Source organism: Pagrus major, chromosome 24 (genome assembly GCF_040436345.1).
Source record: "Pagrus major chromosome 24, Pma_NU_1.0".
NCBI classification, from domain to species: Eukaryota; Metazoa; Chordata; class Actinopteri; order Spariformes; family Sparidae; genus Pagrus; species Pagrus major.
In genome coordinates this window covers 11,605,384-11,619,802 of record NC_133238.1, presented here as the reverse complement: position 1 = coordinate 11,619,802, position 14,419 = coordinate 11,605,384, and the positions used below count along the sequence as shown (strand labels likewise).

The 14,419-nt window shown below is 41.3% G+C and overlaps 2 protein-coding genes across 2 annotated transcripts; one reads left to right on the top strand and one right to left on the bottom strand.

Annotated features, from left to right (window-relative positions):
• Positions 1–95: 95 nt before the first annotated feature.
• On the bottom strand, positions 96–5,348 carry poglut1 (protein O-glucosyltransferase 1). The gene is made up of 11 exons (XM_073462300.1): positions 5,234–5,348; positions 4,531–4,621; positions 4,264–4,407; positions 3,788–3,923; positions 3,564–3,685; positions 3,317–3,376; positions 2,942–3,041; positions 2,728–2,786; positions 2,476–2,643; positions 1,895–1,951; positions 96–1,819 (listed from the first exon to the last, which is right to left on the bottom strand). Exons 1-11 carry the CDS (start codon positions 5,304–5,306, stop codon positions 1,663–1,665), a joined length of 1,167 nt encoding a protein of 388 aa, XP_073318401.1. The 5' UTR covers positions 5,307–5,348; the 3' UTR covers positions 96–1,662.
• A 629-nt stretch (positions 5,349–5,977) lies between these two features.
• Positions 5,978–12,098, top strand: LOC140992237 (calsequestrin-2-like). Its single transcript, XM_073462526.1, has 11 exons — positions 5,978–6,220; positions 8,545–8,629; positions 8,912–9,012; positions 10,056–10,164; positions 10,840–10,913; positions 11,058–11,188; positions 11,275–11,320; positions 11,412–11,466; positions 11,553–11,653; positions 11,735–11,809; positions 11,889–12,098. Exons 1-11 carry the CDS (start codon positions 5,978–5,980, stop codon positions 12,096–12,098), a joined length of 1,230 nt encoding a protein of 409 aa, XP_073318627.1.
• Positions 12,099–14,419: the final 2,321 nt, after the last annotated feature.

Genomic DNA, 14,419 nt, shown 5'->3' with positions numbered 1-14,419 from the left:
CAGTAATGTGCAAATAAATACTTTTTTTTGGCTTATTGCAGATGTTAAATTGTAAAACGCTCAGACAAAGTAATCAAAGAGGAAAAACTCAACTTCAGGATGATTTAAGAACTGTTTATTGGCATTAGAAAAAAATGCTGCACAAGCTGCGACAACAACCTGGATGTCACACGTTGATGAGGCACATGATCACAGCTTTTTGGTCAAATCATCATACTAGCGGACCATCTTTACCACAGTTCTTAACAACACTGTAAAAAAAACAACTAGGTGAGAATCGGCTTGTTTACAGTACAATGTGAATACTACAACATATTCAACATTCTCCTGTATCAACTATACATCATCATCATCATCAAAAAGTAAAAACAATTAACATGAGTGTTTCTTGGAAACTCCACACATAAAAGTAAAACTAATTACTCTAAAGTGATTATTGCTTCATGTTGGCACTTAGTGTGGAATTAAATGTTGACTGTGAATAATGTTTTTTGTGTTATTTAAATTGTGGCACAATCATAGATATGTTGTTGTGATGAAACATGGTTAAGGTCTGCTGGAGTTTGTTCAGCTGCCCAGTAGAGGGGAGTGTTGCAAAGCTGATGCCCTGTTTAAGTTTGAACCAGCCTATTAAATTCAATATTAGTGCTGCTCTGATGGCACTTTTTCCCCATCAACAGATTCCATTTACTTCATATTAACCATCAACCAAGAAAATGTCCCTTTATGTATTAAATATGTTACATTATGGCATCTGCAAATGTAATTATTATTGCTGGAACCTTTATGGGTATTTAAGCAGCTTTTGAAATTCAACATCATGATCTGCTGTGCTGTAATTCAAGTATTTATAGATGTGCAATATTGTCTTTTGATTCTGGTGAACGGTCTGCAGTAAAACATTAAAAGGTCAGAGGATCAGTTCAGCTTTTTCTTGAGCAAGGCACTGAACTTCTCCCACTCAGTCTCAGGTTGACGTTCAAAAACAAATTGAAAACATTAAAATAAATTCCAACAGAGGACAGATTTTCATCTCAAGTCTTAACACTGCATGTTCAAGCGCAACTCCAGCCTTTTAGTGTAACACTCCAGTAACGTTGGTGGACTCATAAGAGACAGATTAAAAAAATAACTGTCAAAACTGAAGTACCAGAGTCCGAAATATTCTGACTGTTAGTCCTTTGTATGTGTCCAAGGCCAAAAACACTGGATCCTACACTTCCCATAACACAACTTGGTAAACGGATGACTTCCTGCCATTTCTTTCAAACCCCACACCCCCAGTTTTTACGCAGCTCACGTGGACGAGACTTTGCTGGTGAGTTTAGATAGAAGCCATAAAAAAATGAGTTATTTTTAAAAGCAAATCAATTAATTGAACCAGAAAGTGATGCAGAATTGGCACCTGGTGGCACCCAAAGGTGTGGCAGCATTCACAGTCAACACACTAAACTAAAAAGAAGCTACGTGCCCTGTAAGTCCTGTAAGACACACTGTTCAATGTTGCTTGTGAGGAAATCATACGTTGTTGTGCAGTGATTACATTCATTATCAGGAATTTACCTTCACTACAGCTGCCCTGGAACCTCATTTATAAAACTAAATGTTTGCATACGTACAAATGAGGATTTATAAATGAGGCCCCTGGTCTTGCAGAGTCTCTTATAGCTCTGTCTTGCTGGCTCTGTGAACAATCTGGTTGTAGTTGTTCTTTAGTTTGGGTTTGTAGGTGAGAAGGTGGCTAAACTCAGTGAGGAGTCTCTCCCAGTAGCAGGAAACATCTTGCATCCGCAGGTGGTCGAGGATGAATTCCTTGCCCCTGTGTGGACGGGAAACTGAAAGTCAGACTCACTTGCACAAATACATTAAAATGCAATCTGTTATCTGTTGTTACCTTGTGGCAATCTCCTGTGCGATGGCGTCATTCTCTTTGACAAACTGTAGTAGTTTCCTGAGGACACACAACATGTAAAGACATATAAACATTCAGGATATTTACTCAGGATTTGTGACCCTTTTAAAAGGCTCTAAACAGCAAAATTGTGTTAAAAGGTAAGTAAAATGAAAGGAAACTGGCACCATGTTCCTATTTAGAGCCACAAAATATGGGACGAGGGGATAGGAATCCATATAAATAGCTGCTACGTTTGATTCATCCCTGCTGACTCACCTCAGTGACAGAGGAAACTGGCTTTGAATTTTAATGAGTAAAAACAGGTCAAAACAGAGACTCAAATGACTTGAAATGGAGTCTGGTGGCTTTGGCGCAAGCGCGAACAAAAGGGATCTTGTTCTTTAACAGAAAGGTCTACCTCTGTTGGGATCTGAAAATCTAATTTACTGTGGGCTGGGCTCACTGACATCTGTACTCTTAGATTCTGATTCTTACATTTATTGCCAAATATTCTGATGGCAATTTGTCTGAAACCTTCGGAGGTAAACCTAATCAGCAAAATTAGAAACATGCTGTGTTACCTGACATCGGAGAGATCCTGCTTGACTGGGATGTAGTGCACCCAGGGCTTGAGCTGAGGGTAAAAAAACTCCTGCCATTCATCGCCCACATGAAACACCAGGGAGCCACAGAGAAAGAGGTGTTTGAAGCGGAAACTGGCAGCCACACCGCGGAAGTTGAATAAATATCTGCAATGATATAAACAAATGTCTGGTAAAACTGCTCTAAAATTATGAGTTTATCAGTTTGTTCTTGAAAAGAATTGAGCTTACTTGTACTTGCAGTGATCGACAAGTGGAATTTCTTTGGCCGGGGGTCTGCCTAGTGTGTCCTGAAACAGAAAGAAAAACATGGGCTGGTAAAAATCAAAAAAGATAGATGTAATTGTAATTAAACCTCAAGCAATCATTACAGAAGGCAGTGTAAAATAAAAGGCACAGTATGACTATATTTCTATCATTCTGGTGTGGTTTCAGTGTCACCAACCCTCTCAGACTTCCAGGCCTGGTTCTTTGTGTACTCTGCATCCACTAGGTCTGGAGCTTCTCTTGACAGAAGAATCAGAGGGTCGCGCTCTGGACTGGTTCTGTCAAAGAAACACAGATGAGAACGAGAGAAAGCAGCTCAGAAACTAGATATAAAAGGAGATCTGGGTCACAGATTGAGCTACATTTAATTAGGGATACTGACAGAAGGAGAAAAGTTTGCAGGTGGAAAACGGGGCACAGTTTGACATTCGGGTAAGCTACAAGAAGATGATCATCCCTACAGTGGCTGGCTGACACGGCAAATAAGTAGTCACCTCATTGTCTTAACATTAAAAAAATATTTGGATTCGTGTATAAATTAAATGTGACTGACCTGGAGCCTCTAAAGAATCCTCTGGACTCCTTCTTCTTCCATGGCCACTGTGCTGCAGACCTGCCACAACACATTTTATGGATTAGTCACTGAAATTAAAATATATTCAATTTATCAGAGAAGAAAGACTCACATCTGAGAAGATGGAGTGTGTTACCAGTGGGATTTTTTTCTTAAAAGTTCTACTTTAGGTTTATAATTTCAGCAACAGTAAATACACACTAATGGATCTTTGATGTGACCTTACTTTTTAAGGTCATCCCTCATCAGATCCCATCGTCCCAGTCCAGTGGGGTATATAGGCCACACAGCAGGCCCGCCCTCCCAAAACGTCCATGCAGGGTACATGATGTCCTGGTAGTCAGCCGTCTGCTCAAATCATACACACAAATGTCAAAAACACTTTTAGTGTATTAAATAAACATCCATGTGCGTTTTTAATGTGTGTGAAACTAATGACTAGAGCCTGACCTTACTGAAAGAGAAGACCGGCAGCGTCGGCTGCACCCAGCTCGGGACTTGAGGGTAATCCCTGACATTTACAACCATCTCCAAGTCAGGTAACCTGTCGATCACCTCCAGGATGAAATGCTCCACCCCACTGCACCTGAAAACAGGAAATAGATTAAGATTGTGAGTGAGTATGCACGTGTGAATAATTTGCAGAAGTCTTCTCAGCAGCCGTGACACAGCTGAATATACAAACCATGACGGGAACAGGACTCTACAAATGTGTTTCCTTGTATTCATAAGTTGTTTAAGTTATTTAAGATGATCAAATGAGAGATCAGCGCCTCGTAACATGCTGTTCTAACCCCAATATTTAATGATATTTCCTCTTTCATCAAGTCTCTTCCTATATAAGACCCAAGGATAGGTGGTGAGGAAAGGGACTGAGAAGTTTTGGGAGTAAATTTGAAATAAAATGTACAGTACTTTCTCCTTACCTGGCAGGAAACATGCAGTTGTGCTCCCTGTACAACTTGTGTCCAATGATCTGGTAATGGGTGCCCACCCCTCTTTCAAGAGTTGAAGCCATGACATCTTCGGAGATTTTCCCTCTAAAGGGCTGCAAGTCATGTTGTAGGACACTGAGGCAGAAGAGCAAGAGAGAAATGAGTCAAACCTTCACAGTGGTTAATGCAGCAATATCTATTTATCTGATGGGAATGATAAAAAAACAAAGAACAGACATATTTGCATCACACATTCACCTTAGATGGCAGCTGCAGTTGGCAGCGTTGCATGGGGTGTAGCTTTTAACAGCATCAGAAATCTGGTCTTTAAATGTCTTCCACTGATTCCCTACAAATGATGGAAAATAGTGTCAGAACAGGTATACAGAATATAATCTCCCAATGGCATCATGAGACTGATACATCCACTGTAAATAGCGGGTCAGTATCTGCAATGAGGCTGCCTTAAACAAGACTACTAGCTCAGCAAGGACCTCGAGTATCCTGCACATTACAGATGATGTCTTTTGTTAACATCTCATGACTTTAAAGTTATAAACGCAGCATGAACTACACTCTGTGATGAGCAACTCCATGACAGAAATACGCTGAACCACTTGTGGCGTCACTCCAAGAACATCTGTCAGTGCTAACTCGCCTTTTAGCAAACCCGTTTCCAAAACCACACCCAGCCTCAATTAGAGACAATTTAAAGCCGTATATTACAATGTTGCTGTGAGCTAAAGTGCTAACTTTCAACCGCCATTCACATAAACCTTTGAGTTAGCGCTGTTAGCTCAGTTGGGTTAGCTCCTTGGCTAGCTAGCTAAGCTCGCGAAGTGATGAATGACTCCAGCACCAAAAGTTACCTCGAGGAGCTACAGCGACGCAACACGCAGCGAAGTCACACTGCCGCTTTGGAAATGGTTTAATGTGTCGCATTTGTTTCAAAATATCTTACCTGACGCAGACACCAAACATAAATAACACACTTGCAGCAGTATTAAAAACCTCCACGGACAAAAGCGCTCCATTTTTCTCTCTATCCTCCAGCTTTGTCTGAGAGATAGGGGTGATCTGTGATCTGCTACTTCTGGCTGAAGGCGGCCATTACGGTAATGCGCAGCACGATATTCATTTATAGGTTAGTATACCGTAACATTTAGAAGATTAGCCCAAATTGGCATTAAAGGGATATTCCTCACAAAATCTGTCTCTTTATAGTCACACTCACGCTCTGCCAGACTAAATCAATCAATTCATCATTCATTTTATCGCATCAATGCTTATGGCCTATCCTTTTTTCCCTTCATATGGATTATGTCATTGCTGGTTAAATGGCTGATGAAATCCCCACAGCTTCCCTGCTCTAATTTCTAGCTTTATTTCAAGGACATGAATGACTATCACATGGATGATTTGTCCTGTAAATGGGCTGCTGAGGTGAGTTTCTCAGGCAGGGAGAAGAGAGGAGGAAAGAAAGAGAGCCTCCTGGGAGATTCAGTAAGACTGAGTGACGGAGAGAGGAGGAGACAGAAGACAGGTGGAGAGGGGGAGATATTGAAGGAGAGCAATAGAAAGAAGAAGAGAGAGAGGGTATAAAGATGAAATATTTGTGAGAGTAGAGCTAACTATTGCACTCTTCAAGTTAGGCCTTGAGAGGTTCCTTTAATTTCTCTGCACACACCTCCACAACTGAACAACAATGCGGCAAATGTGGCTTTCTCTACTATCTGGCCTGTGCCTTCGCCTGGTTTTACCCTGCAGCGCTGAGGAAGGTCTCGAGTTCCCCAATTTTGACGGGAAGGACAGGGTGCTGGACGTCACCGAGCGCAACTACAAGAAGGCTCTGAAGAGATACGACCTCCTGTGCTTGTTCTACCATGAACCAGTGCCCGCCAACAAGGGCCTGCAGAAGCGGTTCCAGATGACAGAGCTGGTGCTGGAGGTAATACAGTGGGTCTACAGGGAAAAAGAGGGTTATGAGACTGACAATCCCAGGAGTGGTTATGGAGAAAAAGTAGAAGACTGATATTTTTTCTTTATTATAGAATAAGAGAGATAAATGTAAATGTTTGAGACATGGACAGAGAGCAGTGTGAAAAAGTGAAGTGTAATGCCCTTTAATGCCCCCATCTTCTCGAGAGGAATCTCTGCAATACTCATTTCTAACAGGTCACATTATGTAAAAGGTTTTTAAGATGCAATTGATGCCTTTATTAATGATTTTTTAAATAATTTGTAATGGGTTGCCAGGTTGTGAACTTGCAGGTGTAGCTTTCCTATTTGTTAATATTGCAGTAATAAGTGTAATCCATAGAAATATGTATCACAACTTGGAAACCCTTTATTATTGTCATCTATAAAGCATGCACAAATGATTAATTAACCATTACCAAAGCCTCTAATTACAATTAGTTAACCTTATATAAAGAGTGTTTACTTTAGAGCTGCAGTCTATAATTTTTTATTACAGATTATTTCATTTTCTATTGAAAATGCCCATCTCATGTTCCCAAAGATCATTTCAGACATCTTCAAATTGCTTGTTTTGTACGATAAACATTCCAAAACCCAAAGATATCTTATTTACAAAGATATTAAACAGAGAAAAGTCGTCACTTTAGAAATATCTCAACTGTCGATGGACTTTGGATTTCAGTTTCTTGAGTACAATGATGTTGGGGCTCCTCCTTGGTAAGTTTTATATATAAAAACCAGAAAAGCAACGTATACTCTTATTGAGTGAGAGTATACGCTGTATTTTGTTTTTAGTGCTAATTAGCAAATGTTAGCATGCTAAACCAAGATGGCGAACACAGCAAACAACCTGCCAATCAGTGTGCGCTGATTAGCATGCTGATGTTAGCATTTAGCTCAAAGCACAGCTGTCCTTCAACTCAACTACCCCTGATTGTTTCAACGTCATCATGAGTCGAGGCCACTCCACTGGTTTCAAAAATAAGTGAAATTGTATGTAAGATTATGAGAAAATGTGATTGACAAGTCACTACTACAGCATGTTCTCATTTATCGGGATATGAATGAGGATATCCTCCCTTGCAGCTCCTTTTGTCCCAAATTTGATCACTTCTGGCTCCAAAAAACAAGATGGACAAGACAGCTGTGATGCCAAACTCACGGCTTCAGAACCGTTTTACGCTGCCACTGACTTCCTCAAGTAGCTGAACAACACCCGAATCCTGCCAAGACGGCGTCATTACTGATCAAAGAAGAGAGCCGGGGTTGTATCTGCTGTGACGCACAGAGGATAGATCTGATTTCACTGATAACATAAATGTCTCAATTAGCTACAGCTCAAATCCCCGCGGGTTAGACTCCCCACCGCCGTGCTCATTTGATGCAAACCTGTCACAACAAGTCATTGTATAGTCAGTGATCCCGCCTGTTTGGAAAACCAGACACTGAATTCCTCATTCTTCCCGTCTCCCTGATGTGTTGACTGACAGCTTAACCATAAAGTGAAGTAAAGTAGGATTAAGAGCTGTCACACTGTCACAGGCAGAGTCAGAGTTTTACCTGCACACGCTCTTAACTGGCAAGCAGTGATTTTAATCCCGTTACATGCCCTCCTCTGTAGTTCACATGTGTCCAGGGATCGTTTCTAGGTCATTTTGTTAATTAGAGCTTGTTCCCAAAACTCTTTATTATGTGGCTGTGAACTAGAAATAAGTCGATGCATCCCTTCTTATTTATGAGCTCAAAGTATGAGAGAAGGTGACCCATGTTGTTCACACCATGAATTTGTAAGCATTCACCACTTTTACCTGCCCCCAGCTTCCCTTTCAGCTATCGCTTTTGCTCTCCTGTCACGTCCGACACGCCGTTTGAAAAGCAAAAACACACAAAATCTAGTATCTTCAGTGGTGTCTCTAAATCTGTTTTCCTTTCTCAAAAATCGCGAGCTGAAAGGCAAGCAGTCCTGACTCTCGGCTTCCCTAACAAGAAGAAACTCCACAGGGGGCACACACCTCGGTAATGAAAAGATGTATTGACAGAGACAGCAGCAGCTGTGGATGCCAGCTCAAATACACAGCGTGGAAGTGCCAAGCTAAATGCAGAGTTTGGAACAGAGGGTGGTTGGTGTGAAGTGTGTTGATCCTCTCTGTTAAACAGCCTGGATTTAAGAGTCATAGAGGTGCTGCAGCAATGGACAGTATGAGAAAAATAGTGTTTTTTGAACATTAAATCGTGTATATATATATAAAAAAAGGCTTGATCTGACTGTCATTTGTCTGTGTAAACATGCAGCTCACAGCTCAGGTCCTGGAGAACAAAGACATCGGTTTTGGGATGGTGGACGCCCAGAAGGACGCCAAAGTAGCCAGAAAACTGGGTATTACTCGCATCTTCATCATTCCACTGTAATATACCCCAGTATCAGTTACATTATTGGGCCTGCTGAATCTCTAAATACAGTATTATCTATAAAATCCCCTCTTATGTCTTATTATCTAAAATATTAATTTCTCTGTATGACCCCACTCTCCACATACACTCTTTGCTGGTAATGTACTTTAACTATTGTGAAAACAGTGATTTTTGCCACTTTTCTCTAAATGTGAAGCCCTCAACATAGCTTTCTTCAAGTCATATTGTTCTCCTGCTGTTGAATTAGGTCTGGAGGAGGTGGGCAGCTTGTACGTCTTCAAGGACGACCGTGTCATTGAGTTTGACGGGGAGCTCTCATCAGACACACTGGTGGAGTTTCTCCTGGATGTGAGTGGACAATCTGATTCCTCCGCTTTTTAATTGTTTAATCTTGTCAGCCGTTGAGAGAAGAAATCCTCAAGCAATTAACAGCTGCAGCCTCATTAAAACACTTGTAAATGATGTATTTCACAGTAATACAAGATTTAGGAGAAGCTTTCATGTAATTTTCCCCTGAGGGTGGAGATGAAGGGAATAAAGTGAAAATCTGTGACATTTTCACATGAATAAATTTTAGTTTTACATTTTGTAGAGGGGCCGCCGGTGCCGGACATGTTTTTCCCCATCACCATTTAAATTTTTTCTTGATGTCATCAGTGTTGCTAAACATAGAAACCCTTGATTCTCAAGGATAATGTCACATCTCTAAAGTTTATATTATGTTTTAAAATTTTAATTAAATTCATCCTTAATCCAAAATTTTGATAGATTGTATATTATATTGACACATGATGTTAATGTTCACAGGCGCCTTTTGATCATTTTAAATGCAGTTGTTTAACTGATCTTGCAGTTGATTCAACAGGGAGAGTTTCATATCCAACAAAAACATAGAAAAGCTACAGCTGCGAGCCATCTAATATTGGAACTGGAGTGACCCTTCCATGTCACAACTGTATACACTTGTTCATTTTCTTGCCAAGAGGGGGACGAAAAGATAGATACCACTCTCATATCTGTACGTAAAATACAGGCCTAAAGCTATAGCCAGAAGCCTATTAGCTTAGCTTAGCTTAGCCAGACTGGAAGCAGTCGAAATAGCAAGCGGTGAAGGTAAAAAACAAAACAAAACATGTAATGTTGTAATGTACTATACTCTCTTCAACTGTACTATTCTGCATTGTTAAGGCTAGTCGTTTCCCCCTGCTTCCAGTCTTTATGCTAAGCTAAACTAACAACTAGCTTTAGCATCACATTTAACAAACATACATGAGTGTGGTATCAATCTTCTCATCTAACTCTCCACAAGAAAGTGGATAAGGAGATTTCTCAAAAATGCTTAACTATTGCTTAACATTTTCTGAAAATACCTGTGATATATCGCCCCCTAGGTGCTGGAGGACCCAGTTGAAATGATCAACAACGCCATGGAGCTGCGAGCCTTCGAGAGGATGGAGGAAGACATCCGCCTCATTGGCTACTTCAAAGGAGAGGATTCATGTTAGTTTATCACCAGACTCATTAATGCATGTGTGTGTGTGATGGGTTGAAAATACATCTTGGCCCCTAAAGTTGCCTTACTACGCTCCCCAGACGCTAATGGGATCTAGAGGCTAATGGACATTACCATGTAGCCTAACTGGCTGCTGAAGGGAAACCTGATTCCAGACTGTGGCACTCTCACTGGGTCTCACGAGAGCCTTTAAATAGCTTCTAGTTCTCTGTCTAATAGGTCAAACTGCAATTATAGTTCCTCTAAAAAAAAATAAAGGGAGTAAAAGTGAGACAGGGAAGATGCTATCTGGTCCGATATGACGGTGGCATGAAGTTTCATTATGGAGCCTATTTCTGTCCAGAGATAGGTTGGTCCTTGGTTTTGACCTTGTTGGGAGCAGAGCCAGGAGCACATTACAAGCGTATAAAACTGTATTAAGGGAGACTTTGTTACTTGGGTGAAGACAGTACAATCATGATGGGAAATTGAATGAAGCCAGTGGGTCTCACTGCTTGCCTTCCTGATCACATACTCTAGATTTGGCTAAGAATGTGACCAGAATGTGAACGATAAACTTCCACACTCGTGTTTTACTTCCTCGTCTTTGTTTTCTGTCATTCCCTTTTGAGTTCCTCATCAATCTCTCCCCCTCGCTCTCTCTCTGTCTCCCTTTATCTCAGACTACAAAGCTTTTCAGGAGGCCTCCGAGCGTTTCCAACCTTACATCAAGTTCTTTGCTACATTTGATAAATCCGTAAGTAATAATGAAAAATTGATATTTTAATGAAACCCTTCAGATTTTCTTTGTTCAATCAGCTTCACCCACTCATTAAACAAACCGTCATTATATCCTCCACCTGCTCATCATAATGAAATCCTGCCATGTTGTATGTTTCAGGTAGCCAAGCATCTCTCCCTCAAGATGAACGAGGTGAATTTTTATGAGCCGTTCATGGAGGAGCCGGCCATCCTGCCCGGCAGACCTCTGTCAGAGATGGACATCGTCGAGTTCGTCAACCAACACAGAAGGTGGATGAGATTTATATATCTTTAACTGGTTAATTCAACACTGTTGGGACCTGGTTGTGCATTTTATGAAAATGTGGTCTTTGCAGGGCGACTCTTAGGAAGCTGCGGGCAGAGAATATGTTTGAAACATGGGTGAGTAGTTGACCATTTAGTTTGTAGAAATGTTTTAAATTGATTTGAGGCTAGATTGTAAAATGTGCTGTAACCTCTTTTACATTTCTAGGAGGACGACATGGACGGAATACATATTGTTGCGTTTGCAGAGGAGGAAGATCCAGGTTTTTGCCTTTTCTCCCTGTATTCGGCAGTTGTTTCCCTTTTTTCTTGAGGCCGAGCTCAGGTTTCTCTGCTCTGTTGTCCCCAGATGGCTACGAGTTCCTGGAGATCCTCAAAGACGTGGCCAGAGACAACACCAACAACCCAGAGCTCAGCATCGTCTGGATCGACCCTGATGACTTCCCTCTGGTTCTGCCTCCCTAACCCAGAAATGTTTCTTTAAATAGGTCACTGATAAGTAAGGTAACCTGGTTTGTCTCGCCCCTCCAGCTGACCACTTACTGGGAAAAAACCTTCAAACTGGACCTGTTCAGACCTCAGATTGGTGTCGTCAATGTCACAGATGTGAGTAATGTTTCAAATCTTAGACTGCTTAGGTGTTCATTAGCCTTCACCTTGACTTCCTCGGTGCTCTGTGATCCAGGCGGACAGCGTGTGGCTGGACATGTCCAATGACGAGGACCTGCCCACCCCCGAGGAGCTGGAGGACTGGATAGAGGACGTCCTGTCAGGGAGGGTGAACACGGAGGACGACGACGAGTCTGCAGATGACCGGGACCACCCTGACAGCTACGTCACGGAGGACAGCTCCGAAAGTCACGACCCAGATGAGGAAGAAGACAGCGACGACTAACCTGAGGAGTTACGTGGTGGTTAAAATATTGAAAAAATGATAAAATTCTCTTATTTTTTACCCAGTTTAAAAGAAGTGAAATAAAAAGGCTGGTCTCCAGATAAAGCAGATAAATCCGAACCGATTAAAGGTCATCATGGGAGATTTTTGGCCCAGTTTGCAATAAAGTCAGCACAGTGCCTGAGGCAGTAATTCTCCTGTACTCACCAAGGATCAAGATATCAGCACGCTACAGTTTCTGTGTCACATACATGTCAGTTCAAGCTCCATTTATAGATGTAGGCCAATCGGGGTATTAAAACTATCTATCAACTATCACCTTTTCAGTTGCTATGGCTAACGTGTTAGCAAACAGTCCCTTATTTACACATCCAGCAGGCATTGAGTGATATTACCATTCATTTGCTGTCACGTTTCGAGTTAAATCAAATATTTTCTCTCCTTTTAGCTCTATTTTGGTCTCCACCAACTCCTGAGACAAAAATATCTGCTGCCCCACTATGTTCACGAGCTAGCTGCTAACTTTGCCTCCCTGTTGTTTGGTGCTAGCCAGTAGTAGCCTATACAGCGGGTTTTTAGAGAGTTTCACTGAAAACAGTTTCCTGAAATGTGTGGAAACGATACTGATGAGAGATGTGAGAGTGAATCAAAATATTAAAGCTGCTGGCCGTAAAACCAAAACAATAAGCTGGAAGATGCTAAAACGCTCAGTAAAGGTGAGGGGAACTGTATGGTCCGTTGATAATTCTTTGCGATCACACTACACATACCTTAAAATACAAATATTAGTTATTGCAGATTTAAATGCACAGTATGTTATTTCTGCCACAAGGGGTCTCGTGATCAAAACAAAATTAAAGATGTTAGCAGAAAGCTGGAGTTGTTTTCAGACATTTCGAGAAATGTTACATACTATATATTTAAGGTTGATTTGCATTTTTAGATAGTTAAGAGGAATATTAGTTTTTGTTCTGTTAAGTCGAATAGTTTTTGAATTGTTTCTTGTAATTAATTCAGGGCAAAGTAAAATTAATAGTTGTCTATATTCAATTTTCGGACAAAACAAAGGTATTAAATGCACCTTTTTGAGAACATTTTCAATGTTAATAAAAGTACAGAATGACTATGTGCACGTCTTTTAATGTGAATCAACGCTGTGGTGAAGGAACAGTTCACCCAAAATGGAAAATTCTGTCATTATCTACTCACCCTCATGCAGATGGAAAAATTTCGTAGTCCATCAACAACTGAACAACTTTTTGACTTTTTTAAAACAAGTCCCCATCTACTTCAACTGTTTAGGAGAATGCTGCAACAATGTTTTGCTGTGATGCTCCACAAATGTTTTGTGGACTACGAAACTTCACCTGACTTTCAATCGGCACGGGGGTGAGTAGATACTGTAATGACAAAATTTTCATTTTTGCGTGAACTGTTCCTTTAAGGTGTGTATGTGAGCGCACACACACTTCTCTTCCTCATTAAGAATGTCCAGACTGACGCTCGAGACAGCAGATTGGCACATCTTCTCCCTCAGTCAATGAGCATTTTCACCTTGAATTATTCAAACATTAGTGAATAATTCAGCATCATTATTTCCCCTAATGGGAGTCGGGGTCTGGACAGGGAGGTCGGGGGTGAGACGGGCTAAAATGCTGTCCACTGGGGCCCAACAAACAGCGTAAGGCGAGGACATATACCGCTGGACATGAATAAATAATACAGGGCTATGCAAAAATCATTATTCCCCTGGAGGTGGATGTGATGCAGTGTGTAAACAGGATGTTTGTATCATGCTGTGGGATTTACACATAATCCATGCCATAGCTGAGAGATGAGGACATTCATCTGTGAGTGTGTGCATTTAAACGTGACCTGAGGCGATAACATTTTCACGCTCTCTCCTGAGGAAAAAGAAACAGTGTCATAGAGCAAGTGTGACGTTCTGCTGGGCCTTTAGGTTACATAATCCTGTGAATGTCAAGTGTGATGGTGTTTTACATGAGCGTTGACTAAAAGGAGGGCAGGAGGACCTCCTTACGCCTAGGAGAGGAAGGATGAGTATAAAACAGCAAAGCACAAAGAAAAGACAGATGTATTATGGGGAAGCTTTCTGAAGCCAGGAGGCGATAGGAGGATTTCCTCTCATGCCTCCATCAGCACATAACCAAGTCATTACCAAATAAATAGAGAAGCTGGGTGAAAGGAAGAAAAACATTCCATTTAGATGCAAATGCTCCTCATTTCCGTCTCCATCCACCTCCCTCCTGCTCATCCCGGTACGGGAGGGGGATTAAGCCGAGGACAGATGAGTTCCGACA